Here is a 15,594-nt window from a genome sequence, read left to right on the forward strand (position 1 = left end):
ACATCCCAATATGTGCATGCATATTTCAGTGCCCGTTTTGTGCGAAGATGAAAACAGAGGTCTTTCGTTACAAGCCGTGTTTGGGTCTTGGTGAGGTGATTTTTTACCTGCCTAAAGCACTAATGCCACTGAGCCATTAGGTGAGAACAGCCAAATGAACACTGGAATACCAAAAACACCAACACTACAATCAAGCAATTTTCTTTGTTTTTCCACAGAAACAAAGAGAGAAGTCTTAAAATGTGAGATTTATTTGGTGAAAAACAGGGAAGAGATCCCATACATTCAATGGTTAAATCAGCACACTTTATGCATGGCCACATTCCTTATGACCCCCCATAAGGTGATGAGGATCCCCCCATATGGCTAGAACATTTGCCATCAGGGTGAGTTTGGAGACAGTTTTCTGCACACACTGGAGACTTGGGCGTTTCGCCGGGAGGCTTCACTGGCGGCTTGGGGTGTTCGCCGAAAGGCCTCATTGGAGGCTTGGGGTGTTCGCCGAGAGGCCTCATTGGAGGCTTGGGGTGTTCGCCGACAGGCTTCATTGGAGGCTTGGGCTGTTCGCCGAGAGGCCTCATTGGAGGCTTGGGCTGTTCGCCGAGAGGCCTCATTGGAGGCTTGGGCTGTTCGCCGAGAGGCCTCATTGGAGGCTTGGGCTGTTCGCCGAGAGGCCTCATTGGAGGCTTGGGCTGTTCGCCGAGAGGCCTCATTGGAGGCTTGGGCTGTTCGCCGACAGGCCTCATTGGAGGCTTGGGGTGTTCGCCGAGAGGCCTCATTGGAGGCTTGGGGTGTTCGCCGAGAGGCCTCATTGGAGGCTTGGGGTGTTCGCCGACAGGCCTCATTGGAGGCTTGGGGTGTTCGCCGAGAGGCCTCATTGGAGGCTTGGGCTGTTCGCCGAGAGGCCTCATTGGAGGCTTGGGCTGTTCGCCGAGAGGCCTCATTGGAGGCTTGGGCTGTTCGCCGAGAGGCCTCATTGGAGGCTTGGGCTGTTCGCCGAGAGGCCTCATTGGAGGCTTGGGCTGTTCGCCGAGAGGCCTCATTGGAGGCTTGGGCTGTTCGCCGAGAGGCCTCATTGGAGGCTTGGGCTGTTCGCCGAGAGGCCTCATTGGAGGCTTGGGCTGTTCGCCGACAGGCTTCATTGGAGGCTTGGGCTAGAGGTCTGCACTCCCGCGGGAGTCCCGCGGGACCCGCGGGTCGCGACGCAAAACAGTGCGGCGCGGGACAAATTTTGAAAGGTCATTGCGGGAGCGGGCGGGATGATGGAGGTGCACTTGCGGGTGCGGGCGGGAGGGATGATACGCTGCACTCCCGCAAATTAAATATGAGTGTAAAGTAAAATATATAAATGATTAAAGTAGCGTACATAATTTGTAGTTGTGAGGGAGATTCTGTTTGGCAGCAATAACGTTTTAAACAGCCTAAACTTGTGGATGTTGTCGTTTGGGGTAGGGCGGGGCCTAATCTCACGCACACTTGTTTAGAGACAATTCCTTCCCGGCAAGCGTCAAGTTCAAAATAGACAGTATGGACGATGTGTTCCAGCCTCCAGCGCACCATCCGGACGGGCTTTCAGCATTTGTGGTCGCATACTGGAGCAAAGACGCAGTGTGCTGAAGCCCTCATCAGTAAACGACCTACTTTTCCTTCATGGTTAGCCTTCAAAGAACCCGATAGCCTAAGGAGCAGCTGCTTGTTTTACCTTTATTTTGATAATTTTCATTTAGACATACTGGTAGCGACCTGCTGAGTTTTTTTTTGTTTTTTATTAATATTATTATTATTATTATTAAAAGGTAGGCCCAGGCTATTTTCAGTTTAACACCTGCACTGAGGCTCAAAGCCCAAATCGTTTTAATTTTATTTAGCCTATAATGTGACCAGAACATTATCTAATTTATAATTACCCTATATATATATATTAGATAGATAATAATATTACCTAATCGAATTGATTTTATATTTTTTGTTTTTGGTTACTGTTAGCCTATTGTGAATATTATGCTATTCGTAATATGGGACCGTTTCGTGTTTTGTGATCACATTTTAAATGTTTAACTGGCCTGTGATATAGTCGATAGTCTAGGCTAGATAAGAATGATCCGTTTTACAAATGTTCCTATGTGTAGCCATACCTAAGGCTGTTATTTTTTTTATTTATTTAATTTAATTTAGGCTGTTTTTGTGTTACACGTGAATTAAGCCTATTGGAATTTGGGCCGATTTATGTTTATCTTTATTGTTACGGAGGCCTATTTCTTGTTTTGTAGCTAATGTATGGTTGAACCTATGGCTTAGCAATTAATATGTTACCAAGTATTGGTAAGGAATTGTGCGCACGCATTTTTTTCCCAAGACCTTTCGTGAGACAGAAAGTGAACATCCATCCTGCCGGCCATCTTGCGGGAATTTGCGGGCGGGAGCGGGACATAATATCACAGATGCGGGCGGGAGCGGGACTAAAAATGACAAATCTTTGCGGGAGCGGGCGGGAGCGGGACTGAACACTGCGGGAGCGGGCGGGAGCGGGACTGAAAATTGTGTCCCGCGCAGGTCTCTAGCTTGGGCTGTTCACTGGCAGGCTTCACTGGAGGCTTGGGATGTTCGCCGGCAGGCTTCACTGGAGGCTTGGGATGCTCGCCGGCAGGAGTCACTGTAGGGTTCAGAGTTTCAGATCCAGGCGTCACTGGAGGATTCGGCAGTTCAGCTGCAGGCGTCACTGGAGGATTCGGCAGTTCAGCTGCAGGCGTCACTGGAGGATTCGGCAGTTCAGCTGGAGGCGTCACTGGAGGATTCGGCAGCTCGGCTGGAGGCGTCACTGGAGGATTCGGCAGCTCGGCTGGAGGCGTCGGCAGCTCGGCTGCTGGCGTCACTGGAGGATTCGGCAGCTCGGCTGCTGGCGTCTGCGGTTCGGCTGTAGGCTTCACTGTATGGATACAGATAATCCACTTTAATCCAGTCTCAGATATATAGCATAAAACACAAATTGCAAGTTTCTTATTTTAAGTATTAATCGTAATCTATTAATATCGTAAAACCATCCGTTGCTGGTTCGGCTGAATACTTTTGACACATAGAACGGTAAAGTAATAAAATCAAACAAGAAACTGAAATAAAGCCGACCCAAACACTAATATAGTAACATATCAAATACCTGTATATGGAGCCATACACTGATGTCCACATCCATTGCTGCAGCATTTCTCATTGTTCGGACAGTCACTGTCATAGAAACACAACTCGGCACACATTCCTGCTCCAGACTTTGTGCTTGGACACACTCCTGGCTTTGCTATTATACAGACACATGACAGAGAAACCACATCACTGAATACTGAATGTCTCATTCACCGCTTAAATTTAAGTTGTCAAAGATGATCAGATTAGTTTTGACAGGAATATTCAGTCTTTCTACTTCGTAGTTTGACGTTTAGTTCAAAGTGTTACTTGCGGTTTCTTTGCAATTGTGAAATTTACTAGTAATTTCTGAGTGAACACTTGTTTATACACCATTTTTTCAGTGTTTCTTTTGGAGTATCTATAGCATCCATCAATAATTAAACTCACTGAAAACGGGCGGCACACACGCAGTCCCACAGGGAAATTGACAGCATTTGTGTCCTCCAGAGCAGTCTCTATCACAAAGACATCCTCGACGGGACGGCACAACGGTCAGCATCGCCGGACACTGACCGGACACTACAGAAGAGGATTCAAGAGGATAGTTAGGGGACACCAGGAAGTGCTGTATAGCTTGTTTCAGCATTTGCAAGTCAGGGGTTTTGCAATACGTGCCACAAACTTTAATATAATATTCACATTTATCAGCTTCAAATCAAAGTAGCTTAGACATCTACCATTTATCACTAAACTGTGTCAATTAGTTTCGAAGACTGAGAGTGCCGTTACAACCTATAGTTGGGCGAGTAATAGTGCAATGCTGATAGAAAACATGCACACCAGTAAATATGTTGTTTATAAATCTACTGGTGTTTAACTAAGTGTACGTCTTCAAAAATTGTTATGCCATCCCCAAGACCTCCCTCATTTCAAGCATTTTATTAGGCTACACAACACAAGAAAAGTTATAGCTCCCCATGTTAGAGGCTATTGAAGGCCTAAATAGTTGTTAAAATAGGGAAAACAAAACATGAAGCAGAAGTTTAAACTCAGGATTGATGTCTATGTGGTAACAATTGTGTAACCATATAGCATTAGTGTTCTTGATTTACAGTAAACTAAAATTAGTGATTGTATGGGTTTTACTTGAACAATGAAATAAATGCATAAACTTATGACAGTTTTGCATATTTATAGCTTGCTTATTATTGAAACTAAACCACCATCCAAAGTTAAACTTCCGCTGGACGTCTGTACTTTTTGTAAACCAATGTGCTGAGATGGGTCCAAGTCATATTTTGTAAGGCACTTTCTTCGGGCTGTGTAATGAAGCTAAAAGATCTTCTCACCTGCGACTCCAGCGTCTGTTGTGCTCAAACATGCAGACAGACACAATAAAACAGCACTAAACAAGCAGTACACTCGAGCTGTCATCCTCATGACCTGCGATCTCACAATCAACTCTGCTAGAAGATGTGCTGAATTAGTGAGTCAGGACGGGCGAACAGGAAGGAACACAAAACTACAATGAAAAACTGTGTCGCTGCATCAAAACATCCGCTGAATCCCACAACAAACACTGTAAAAAAGGTTTAAAGAGCTTCTTGAAAACAAGTTTTTAAAGATCCAAGGAGGTCTAGGTAACTCCAACCCTGATGAATCTCACCTGCCTGTAGCTTTCTAGTAGCCTAATCTTGAAGACCTTGATTAGCTTGTTCAGGTGTGTTTGATTAGGGTTGGATGTCGTAATAATTACAGTAATTAGGAGATGATTGAGCGTTTGCCAAAAGAATCTGTAGTGGTCAGGTGGTACAGCGGTCAAGTGGTACAAGTCGGAGTAGTACCAAAAGATTTAACCGTAATAAAAAATCAGTTTGAATGTCCACTGCGATATCCTCCAGTGCCCTGACGCACTAGTCATTTTTCAGTTGCATCAGAGAATGTCTAATATGGGGAATGTCTAATATGGGGAGAACTGCCACTCTCAGTAAACTTCCGGCTTCTGAACTGGTTACAGTTCCACTCTGGTTCCATATGAGGGCGCTCACAGGACAAGTGCAGAATGAATGGAGGCCTATGGAGCTATACCCCTCAAAATCCACTTTTCTCAGGATATCATTTTTTGTCTAGTAATTTGAATGTTTTTTTCGAAAGGAGATGCAAAGAAATTACACATTGCTGGGTGTTGGATTTTTTAGAGTCACTTATTTGCTTTAAAAAGTATTTTAAAATGTCAATGACGTCATACACCTCGTACGACCAGAGATACTGCTTTACGGCAATCTTTCAGTCACTGTGGTGCTTTCGCGCTCTGCAATTTCTTTTCTCTCAAGGCATCGACAACACAGCTGACACAGGTAAATACACGTGCTAGAAGAGTTTTTGCTAGAAGACATTCTGGTCCCACTTCGGATGCCACGATAACATCAAGCGGTATCTCTGGTCGTAATCAGTCCTTCACTGACCAATCAGCGTTCAAAGCAGAATGCTAGCGTGTTATGGGCAACAACAACTCAACCTGTAAGAAATCGAAAGGACATAAGTACTCGTTCATTCAACTTTCGAACTATAACCCATGTTGAACTTGCAAAACCTACAATCAAATCTGAGATTTCTCAACGGCAATCGGGTGAAAGAGACAAATTTAGCCATCTAGCTCCATAGACTCCCATTAATTTTGCACTCTGGTGGTCTACAACCAAAATTCAGTACAATAGGACTTAATAGGAAGTGGCCAGGCTCTCCGCAGAGGAGAGTAGTAGAAATGTGAAATTATTATTAGCCTGTAGTAGAAATGTGAAATTATTTTAGAAGTTGGTGCCTTCTAGACTGAGAAAAGCCAGAAAAAGTATTTTTGGCTCATGTGGATGAAAGACAACTCCCAGTATACACTTTCTTCACTACCCTACGAGGCCACGCCTACCAGTTACAGAGGCCAGTATCGGAAGAATTGATACAAAAAGGTTACTAGTTGACTCGAAACTGAAAAGACGCCGTTTTATCGTAAATTTCCGTTACGAGTCTGCCCGGGCTCGTCCTCCTTACCGCCGGGCGGGTCTCGCTCCTCTGCTGCAGCAGCTGCCTCATTCCTCCATCGTCCGCGGCCATTCCTCACCGTGTTGCGGCTCGTGCGGATTTCGGGATGTCCGGGATTCGGCTTTTGGTTTCTGCGGTCGCCATTCATTATGTTTAAATGCACACCTTTTGTTTCATTCGGACTGAATTAATTCCGATTGGTGAATCTGAATGTAGTGTTTACATGAACGCTAAACAAGTGATCGGTTGATATGCGTTTTAGCATTGCTAAGAATAAATAAGTGTGTAAGCATAGTCTGCGGAAAGTATTCCTACATCCCAATATGTGCATGCATATTTCAGTGCCCGTTTTGTGCGAAGATGAAAACAGAGGTCTTTCGTTACAAGACGTGTTTGGGTCTTGGTGAGGTGATTTTTTACCTTCCTAAAGCACTAATGCCACTGAGCCATTAGGTGAGAACAGACAAATGAACACTGGAATACCAAAAACACCAACACTACAATCAAGCAATTTTCTTTGTTTTTCCACAGAAACAAAGAGAGAAGTCTTAAAATGTGAGATTTATTTGGTGAAAAACAGGGAAGAGATCCCATACATTCAATGGTTAAATCAGCACACTTTATGCATGGCCACATTCCTTATGACCCCCATAAGGTGATGAGGATCCCCCCATATGGCTAGAACATTTGCCATCAGGGTAAGTTTGGTGACAGTTTTCAGCACACACTGGAGACTTGGGCGTTTCGCCGGGAGGCTTCACTGGCGGCTTGGGGTGTTCGCCGAAAGGACTCATTGGAGGCTTGGGCTGTTCGCCGACCGGCTTCATTGGAGGCTTGGGCTGTTCGCCGAAAGGCCTCATTGGAGGCTTGGGCTGTTCGCCGAGAGGCCTCATTGGAGGCTTGGGGTGTTCGCCGAGAGGCCTCATTGGAGGCTTGGGGTGTTCGCCGAGAGGCCTCATTGGAGGCTTGGGGTGTTCGCCGAGAGGCCTCATTGGAGGCTTGGGGTGTTCGCCGAAAGGCCTCATTGGAGGCTTGGGGTGTTCGCCGACAGGCCTCATTGGAGGCTTGGGCTGTTCGCCGAAAGGCCTCATTGGAGGCTTGGGCTGTTCGCCGAGAGGCCTCATTGGAGGCTTGGGGTGTTCGCCGAGAGGCCTCATTGGAGGCTTGGGGTGTTCGCCGAAAGGCCTCATTGGAGGCTTGGGGTGTTCGCCGAAAGGCCTCATTGGAGGCTTGGGGTGTTCGCCGACAGGCCTCATTGGAGGCTTGGGCTGTTCGCCGACAGGCCTCATTGGAGGCTTGGGCTGTTCGCCGACAGGCCTCATTGGAGGCTTTGGCTGTTCGCCGAGAGGCCTCATTGGAGGCTTGGGGTGTTCGCCGAGAGGCCTCATTGGAGGCTTGGGGTGTTCGCCGAGAGGCCTCATTGGAGGCTTGGGCTGTTCGCCGAGAGGCCTCATTGGAGGCTTGGGCTGTTCGCCGAGAGGCCTCATTGGAGGCTTGGGCTGTTCGCCGAGAGGCCTCATTGGAGGCTTGGGCTGTTCGCCGAGAGGCCTCATTAGAGGCTTGGGCTGTTCGCCGAGAGGCCTCATTGGAGGCTTGGGCTGTTCGCCGACAGGCCTCATTGGAGGCTTGGGCTGTTCGCCGACAGGCCTCATTGGAGGCTTGGGCTGTTCAGACGCAGGCTTTACTGGAGGCTTGGGCTGTTCGCCGACAGGCCTCACTGGAGGCTTGGGATGTTCACCGGCAGGAGTCACTGTAGGGTTCAGAGTTTCAGATCCAGGCGTCACTGGAGGATTCGGCAGTTCAGCTCCGGGCGTCACTGGAGGATTCGGCAGTTCAGCTGCAGGCGTCACTGGAGGATTCGGCAGTTCAGCTGCAGGCGTCACTGGAGGATTCGGCAGTTCAGCTGCAGCCGTCACTGGAGGATTCGGCAGTTCAGCTGCAGGCGTCACTGGAGGATTCGGCAGTTCAGCTGGAGGCATCACTGGAGGATTCGGCAGCTCGGCTGGAGGCGTCACTGGAGGATTCGGCAGCTCGGCTGGAGGCGTCACTGGAGGATTCGGCAGCTCGGCTGGAGGCATCGGCAGCTCGGCTGCTGGCGTCACTGGAGGATTCGGCAGTTCAGCTGGAGGCATCACTGGAGGATTCGGCAGCTCAGCTGGAGGCGTCACTGGAGGATTCGGCAGCTCGGCTGGAGGCATCGGCAGCTCGGCTGCTGGCGTCACTGGAGGATTCGGCAGCTCGGCTGCTGGCGTCTGCGGTTCGGCTTTAGGCTTCACTGTATGGATACAGATAATCCACTTTAATCCAGTCTCAGATATATAGCATAAAACACAAATTGCAAGTTTCTTATTTTAAGTATTAATCGGAATCTATTAATATCGTAAAGCCATCCGTTGCTGGTTCGGCTGAATACTTTTGACACATAGAACGGTAAAGTAATAAAATCAAACAAGAAACTGAAATAAAGCCGACCCAAACACTAATATAGTAACATATCAAATACCTGTATATGGAGCCATACACTGATGTCCACATCCATTGCTGCAGCATTTCTCATTGTTCGGACAGTCACTGTCATAGAAACACAACTCGGCACACATTCCTGCTCCAGACTTTGTGCTTGGACACACTCCTGGCTTTGCTATTATACAGACACATGACAGAGAAACCACATCACTGAATACTGAATGTCTCATTCACCGCTTAAATTTAAGTTGTCAAAGATGATCAGATTAGTTTTGACAGGAATATTCAGTCTTTCTACTTCGTAGTTTGACGTTTAGTTCAAAGTGTTACTTGCGGTTTCTTTGCAATTGTGAAATTTACTAGTAATTTCTGAGTGAACACTTGTTTATACACCATTTTTTCAGTGTTTCTTTTGGAGTATCTATAGCATCCATCAATAATTAAACTCACTGAAAACGGGCGGCACACACGCAGTCCCACAGGGAAATTGACAGCATTTGTGTCCTCCAGAGCAGTCTCTATCACGAAGACATCCTCGACGGGACGGCACAACGGTCAGCATCGCCGGACACTGACCGGACACTACAGAAGAGGATTCAAGAGGATAGTTAGGGGAGACCAGGAAGTGCTGTATAGCTTGTTTCAGCATTTGCAAGTCAGGGGTTTTGCAATACGTGCCACAAACTTTAATATAATATTCACATTTATCAGCTTCAAATCAAAGTAGCTTAGACATCTACCATTTATCACTAAACTGTGTCAATTAGTTTTCGAAGACTGAGAGTGCCGTTACAACCTATAGTTGGGCGAGTAATAGTGCAATGCTGATAGAAAACATGCACACCAGTAAATATGTTGTTTATAAATCTACTGGTGTAAAACTAAGTGTACGTCTTCAAAAATTGTTATGCCATCCCCAAGACCTCCCTCATTTCAAGCATTTTATTAGGCTACACAACACAAGAAAAGTTATAGCTCCCCATGTTAGAGGCTATTGAAGGCCTAAATAGTTGTTCAAATAGGGAAAACAAAACATGAAGCAGAAGTTTAAACTCAGGATTGATGTCTATATGGTAACAATTGTGTAACCATATAGCATTAGTGTTCTTGATTTACAGTAAACTAAAATTAGTGATTGTATGGGTTTTACTTGAACAATGAAATAAATGCATAAACTTATGACATTTTTGCATATTTATAGCTTGCTTATTATTGAAACTAAACCACCATCCAAAGTTAAACTTCCGCTGGACGTCTGTACTTTTGTAAACCAATGTGCTGAGATGGGTCCAAGACATATTTTGTAAGGCACTTTCTTCGGGCTGTGTAATGAAGCTAAAAGATCTTCTCACCTGCGACTCCAGCGTCTGTTGTGCTCAAACATGCAGACAGACACAATAAAACAGCACTAAACAAGCAGTACACTCGAGCTGTCATCCTCATGACCTGCGATCTCACAATCAACTCTGCTAGAAGATGTGCTGAATTAGTGAGTCAGGACGGGCGAACAGGAAGGAACACAAAACTACAATGAAAAACTGTGTCGCTGCATCAAAACATCCGCTGAATCCCACAACAAACACTGTAAAAAAGGTTTAAAGAGCTTCTTGAAAACAAGTTTTTAAAGATCCAAGGAGGTCTAGGTAACTCCAACCCTGATGAATCTCACCTGCCTGTAGCTTTCTAGTAGCCTAATCTTGAAGACCTTGATTAGCTTGTTCAGGTGTGTTTGATTGGGGTTGGATGTCGTAATAATTACAGTAATTAGGAGATGATTGAGCGTTTGCCAAAAGAATCTGTAGTGGTCAGGTGGTACAGCGGTCAAGTGGTACAAGTCGGAGTAGTACCAAAAGATTTAACCGTAATAAAAAATCAGTTTGAATGTCCACTGCGATATCCTCCAGTGCCCTGACGCACTAGTCATTTTTCAGTTGCATCAGAGAATGTCTAATATGGGGAATGTCTAATATGGGGAGAACTGCCACTCTCAGTAAACTTCCGGCTTCTGAACTGGTTACAGTTCCACTCTGGTTCCATATGAGGGCGCTCACAGGACAAGTGCAGAATGAATGGAGGCCTATGGAGCTATACCCCTCAAAATCCACTTTTCTCAGGATATCATTTTTTGTCTAGTAATTTGAATGTTTTTTTCGAAAGGAGATGCAAAGAAATTACACATTGCTGGGTGTTGGATTTTTTAGAGTCACTTATTTGCTTTAAAAAGTATTTTAAAATGTCAATGACGTCATACACCTCGTACGACCAGAGATACTGCTTTACGGCAATCTTTCAGTCACTGTGGTGCTTTCGCGCTCTGCAATTTCTTTTCTCTCAAGGCATCGACAACACAGCTGACACAGGTAAATACACGTGCTAGAAGAGTTTTTGCTAGAAGACATTCTGGTCCCGCTTCGGATGCCACGATAACATCAAGCGGTATCTCTGGTCGTAATCAGTCCTTCACTGACCAATCAGCGTTCATAAGCAGAATGCTAGCGTGTTATGGGCAACAACAACTCAACCTGTAAGAAATCGAAAGGACATAAGTACTCGTTCATTCAACTTTCGAACTATAACCCATGTTGAACTTGCAAAACCTACAATCAAATCTGAGATTTCTCAACGGCAATCGGGTGAAAGAGACAAATTTAGCCATCTAGCTCCATAGATTCCCATTAATTTTGCACTCTGGTGGTCTACAACCAAATTCGGTACAATAGGACTTAATAGGAAGTGGCCAGGCTCTCCGCAGAGGAGAGTAGTAGAAATGTGAAATTATTATTAGCCTGTAGTAGAAATGTGAAATTATTTTAGAAGTTGGTGCCTTCTAGACTGAGAAAAGCCAGAAAAAGTATTTTTGGCTCATGTGGATGAAAGACAACTCCCAGAATACACTTTCTTCACTACCCTACGAGGCCACGCCTACCAGTTACAGAGGCCAGTATCGAAAGAATTGATACAAAAAGGTTACTAGTTAACTCTAAACTGAAAAGACGCCGTTTTATCGTAAATTTCCGTTACGAGTCTGCCCGGGCTCGTCCTCCTTACCGCCGGGCGGGTCTCGCTCCTCTGCTGCAGCAGCTGCCTCGTTCCTCCATCGTTCGCAGCTGTTCCTCGCCGTGTTGCGGCTCGTGCGGATTTCGGGATGTCCGGGATTCGGCTTTTGGTTTCTGCGGTCGCCATTCATTATGTTTAAATGCACACCTTTTGTTTCATTCGGACTGAATTAATTCCGATTGGTGAATCTGAATGTAGTGTTTACATGAACGCTAAACAAGTGATTGGTTGATATGCGTTTTAGCATTGCTAAGAATAAATAAGTGTGTAAGCATAGTCTGCGGAAAGTATTCCTACATCCCAATATGTGCATGCATATTTCAGTGCCCGTTTTGTGCGAAGATGAAAACAGAGGTCTTTCGTTACAAGACGTGTTTGGGTCTTGGTGAGGTGATTTTTTACCTGCCTAAAGCACTAATGCCACTGAGCCATTAGGTGAGAACAGCCAAATGAACACTGGAATACCAAAAACACCAACACTACAATCAAGCAATTTTCTTTGTTTTTCCACAGAAACAAAGAGAGAAGTCTTAAAATGTGAGATTTATTTGGTGAAAAACAGGGAAGAGATCCCATACATTCAATGGTTAAATCAGCACACTTTATGCATGGCCACATTCCTTATGACCCCCCATAAGGTGATGAGGATCCCCCCATATGGCTAGAACATTTGCCATCAGGGTGAGTTTGGAGACAGTTTTCTGCACACACTGGAGACTTGGGCGTTTCGCCGGGAGGCTTCACTGGCGGCTTGGGGTGTTCGCCGAAAGGCCTCATTGGAGGCTTGGGGTGTTCGCCGAGAGGCCTCATTGGAGGCTTGGGGTGTTCGCCGACAGGCTTCATTGGAGGCTTGGGCTGTTCGCCGAAAGGCCTCATTGGAGGCTTGGGCTGTTCGCCGAGAGGCCTCATTGGAGGCTTGGGCTGTTCGCCGAGAGGCCTCATTGGAGGCTTGGGCTGTTCGCCGAGAGGCCTCATTGGAGGCTTGGGCTGTTCGCCGACAGGCCTCATTGGAGGCTTGGGCTGTTCGCCGACAGGCCTCATTGGAGGCTTGGGCTGTTCGCCGACAGGCCTCATTGGAGGCTTGGGCTGTTCGCCGAGAGGCCTCATTGGAGGCTTGGGGTGTTCGCCGAGAGGCCTCATTGGAGGCTTGGGGTGTTCGCCGAGAGGCCTCATTGGAGGCTTGGGGTGTTCGCCGACAGGCCTCATTGGAGGCTTGGGGTGTTCGCCGAGAGGCCTCATTGGAGGCTTGGGCTGTTCGCCGAGAGGCCTCATTGGAGGCTTGGGCTGTTCGCCGAGAGGCCTCATTGGAGGCTTGGGCTGTTCGCCGAGAGGCCTCATTGGAGGCTTGGGCTGTTCGCCGAGAGGCCTCATTGGAGGCTTGGGCTGTTCGCCGAGAGGCCTCATTGGAGGCTTGGGCTGTTCGCCGAGAGGCCTCATTGGAGGCTTGGGCTGTTCGCCGAGAGGCCTCATTGGAGGCTTGGGCTGTTCGCCGAGAGGCCTCATTGGAGGCTTGGGCTGTTCGCCGAGAGGCCTCATTGGAGGCTTGGGCTGTTCGCCGACAGGCTTCATTGGAGGCTTGGGCTGTTCACTGGCAGGCTTCACTGGAGGCTTGGGATGTTCGCCGGCAGGCTTCACTGGAGGCTTGGGATGCTCGCCGGCAGGAGTCACTGTAGGGTTCAGAGTTTCAGATCCAGGCGTCACTGGAGGATTCGGCAGTTCAGCTGCAGGCGTCACTGGAGGATTCGGCAGTTCAGCTGCAGGCGTCACTGGAGGATTCGGCAGTTCAGCTGGAGGCGTCACTGGAGGATTCGGCAGCTCGGCTGGAGGCGTCACTGGAGGATTCGGCAGCTCGGCTGGAGGCGTCGGCAGCTCGGCTGCTGGCGTCACTGGAGGATTCGGCAGCTCGGCTGCTGGCGTCTGCGGTTCGGCTGTAGGCTTCACTGTATGGATACAGATAATCCACTTTAATCCAGTCTCAGATATATAGCATAAAACACAAATTGCAAGTTTCTTATTTTAAGTATTAATCGTAATCTATTAATATCGTAAAACCATCCGTTGCTGGTTCGGCTGAATACTTTTGACACATAGAACGGTAAAGTAATAAAATCAAACAAGAAACTGAAATAAAGCCGACCCAAACACTAATATAGTAACATATCAAATACCTGTATATGGAGCCATACACTGATGTCCACATCCATTGCTGCAGCATTTCTCATTGTTCGGACAGTCACTGTCATAGAAACACAACTCGGCACACATTCCTGCTCCAGACTTTGTGCTTGGACACACTCCTGGCTTTGCTATTATACAGACACATGACAGAGAAACCACATCACTGAATACTGAATGTCTCATTCACCGCTTAAATTTAAGTTGTCAAAGATGATCAGATTAGTTTTGACAGGAATATTCAGTCTTTCTACTTCGTAGTTTGACGTTTAGTTCAAAGTGTTACTTGCGGTTTCTTTGCAATTGTGAAATTTACTAGTAATTTCTGAGTGAACACTTGTTTATACACCATTTTTTCAGTGTTTCTTTTGGAGTATCTATAGCATCCATCAATAATTAAACTCACTGAAAACGGGCGGCACACACGCAGTCCCACAGGGAAATTGACAGCATTTGTGTCCTCCAGAGCAGTCTCTATCACAAAGACATCCTCGACGGGACGGCACAACGGTCAGCATCGCCGGACACTGACCGGACACTACAGAAGAGGATTCAAGAGGATAGTTAGGGGAGACCAGGAAGTACTGTATAGCTTGTTTCAGCATTTGCAAGTCAGGGGTTTTGCAATACGTGCCACAAACTTTAATATAATATTCACATTTATCAGCTTCAAATCAAAGTAGCTTAGACATCTACCATTTATCACTAAACTGTGTCAATTAGTTTCGAAGACTGAGAGTGCCGTTACAACCTATAGTTGGGCGAGTAATAGTGCAATGCTGATAGAAAACATGCACACCAGTAAATATGTTGTTTATAAATCTACTGGTGTGTAACTAAGTGTACGTCTTCAAAAATTGTTATGCCATCCCCAAGACCTCCCTCATTTCAAGCATTTTATTAGGCTACACAACACAAGAAAAGTTATAGCTCCCCATGTTAGAGGCTATTGAAGGCCTAAATAGTTGTTAAAATAGGGAAAACAAAACATGAAGCAGAAGTTTAAACTCAGGATTGATGTCTATGTGGTAACAATTGTGTAACCATATAGCATTAGTGTTCTTGATTTACAGTAAACTAAAATTAGTGATTGTATGGGTTTTACTTGAACAATGAAATAAATGCATAAACTTATGACAGTTTTGCATATTTATAGCTTGCTTATTATTGAAACTAAACCACCATCCAAAGTTAAACTTCCGCTGGACGTCTGTACTTTTGTAAACCAATGTGCTGAGATGGGTCCAAGTCATATTTTGTAAGGCACTTTCTTCGGGCTGTGTAATGAAGCTAAAAGATCTTCTCACCTGCGACTCCAGCGTCTGTTGTGCTCAAACATGCAGACAGACACAATAAAACAGCACTAAACAAGCAGTACACTCGAGCTGTCATCCTCATGACCTGCGATCTCACAATCAACTCTGCTATAAGATGTGCTGAATTAGTGAGTCAGGACGGGCGAACAGGAAGGAACACAAAACTACAATGAAAAACTGTGTCGCTGCATCAAAACATCCGCTGAATCCCACAACAAACACTGTAAAAAAAGGTTTAAAGAGCTTCTTGAAAACAAGTTTTTAAAGATCCAAGGAGGTCTAGGTAACTCCAACCCTGATGAATCTCACCTGCCTGTAGCTTTCTAGTAGCCTAATCTTGAAGACCTTGATTAGCTTGTTCAGGTGTGTTTGATTGGGGTTGGATGTCGTAATAATTACAGTAATTAGGAGATGATTGAGCGTT

The 15,594-nt window shown here is 46.1% G+C and overlaps 3 protein-coding genes across 7 annotated transcripts; all 3 read right to left on the reverse strand.

Annotated features, from left to right (window-relative positions):
* Positions 1-326: 326 nt before the first annotated feature.
* On the reverse strand, positions 327-4,798 carry LOC307010214 (uncharacterized protein; the record flags this gene model as incomplete). The annotated part of the gene is made up of 5 exons (XM_079634710.1): positions 4,470-4,798; positions 3,568-3,699; positions 3,155-3,292; positions 2,569-2,926; positions 327-1,154 (listed from the first exon to the last, which is right to left on the reverse strand). The coding sequence occupies exon 5, from the start codon at positions 1,140-1,142 to the stop codon at positions 327-329; it is 816 nt and encodes a 271-aa protein (XP_079490836.1). The 5' UTR covers positions 1,143-1,154; positions 2,569-2,926; positions 3,155-3,292; positions 3,568-3,699; positions 4,470-4,798.
* A 1,776-nt stretch (positions 4,799-6,574) lies between these two features.
* Positions 6,575-10,304, reverse strand: LOC307001445 (uncharacterized protein). The gene is made up of 4 exons (XM_079617941.1): positions 9,975-10,304; positions 9,073-9,204; positions 8,660-8,797; positions 6,575-8,431 (listed from the first exon to the last, which is right to left on the reverse strand). The coding sequence occupies exons 1-4, from the start codon at positions 10,063-10,065 to the stop codon at positions 6,777-6,779; spliced, it is 2,016 nt and encodes a 671-aa protein (XP_079474067.1). The 5' UTR covers positions 10,066-10,304; the 3' UTR covers positions 6,575-6,776.
* A 1,658-nt stretch (positions 10,305-11,962) lies between these two features.
* Positions 11,963-15,537, reverse strand: LOC306999398 (uncharacterized protein). Of its 5 annotated transcripts, XM_079614046.1 has the most exons (6): positions 15,480-15,537; positions 15,162-15,391; positions 14,261-14,392; positions 13,848-13,985; positions 12,584-13,619; positions 12,043-12,451 (listed from the first exon to the last, which is right to left on the reverse strand). In XM_079614046.1, exons 2-6 carry the CDS (start codon positions 15,250-15,252, stop codon positions 12,301-12,303), a joined length of 1,548 nt encoding a protein of 515 aa, XP_079470172.1. In that variant the 5' UTR covers positions 15,253-15,391; positions 15,480-15,537; the 3' UTR covers positions 12,043-12,300. The 5 variants fall into 5 exon arrangements, with proteins under 5 accessions (XP_079470168.1, XP_079470172.1, XP_079470171.1 ...); XM_079614045.1 differs by having other exon boundaries at positions 15,162-15,484; XM_079614043.1 differs by having other exon boundaries at positions 12,204-13,619; positions 15,480-15,535.
* Positions 15,538-15,594: the final 57 nt, after the last annotated feature.

This window comes from Phoxinus phoxinus, assembly GCF_949152265.1.
Source record: "Phoxinus phoxinus genome assembly, chromosome: 1".
NCBI lineage: Eukaryota > Metazoa > Chordata > Actinopteri > Cypriniformes > Leuciscidae > Phoxinus > Phoxinus phoxinus.

Bases quoted from the DNA above. Each gene is read 5' to 3' on its own strand.
- LOC307001445 (XM_079617941.1), bottom strand. From the start codon at position 10,065: ATGAGGATGACAGCTCGAGTGTACTGCTTGTTTAGTGCTGTTTTATTG. The intron at 9,205-9,974 runs GTGAGAAGATCT...CCTCTTCTGTAG, and splicing joins AACAGACGCTGGAGTCGCAG to TGTCCGGTCAGTGTCCGGCG. The intron at 8,798-9,072 runs GTGAGTTTAATT...TCTGTATAATAG, and splicing joins GTGTGTGCCGCCCGTTTTCA to CAAAGCCAGGAGTGTGTCCA.
- LOC306999398 (XM_079614042.1), bottom strand. From the start codon at position 15,252: ATGAGGATGACAGCTCGAGTGTACTGCTTGTTTAGTGCTGTTTTATTG. The intron at 14,393-15,161 runs GTGAGAAGATCT...CCTCTTCTGTAG, and splicing joins AACAGACGCTGGAGTCGCAG to TGTCCGGTCAGTGTCCGGCG. The intron at 13,986-14,260 runs GTGAGTTTAATT...TCTGTATAATAG, and splicing joins GTGTGTGCCGCCCGTTTTCA to CAAAGCCAGGAGTGTGTCCA.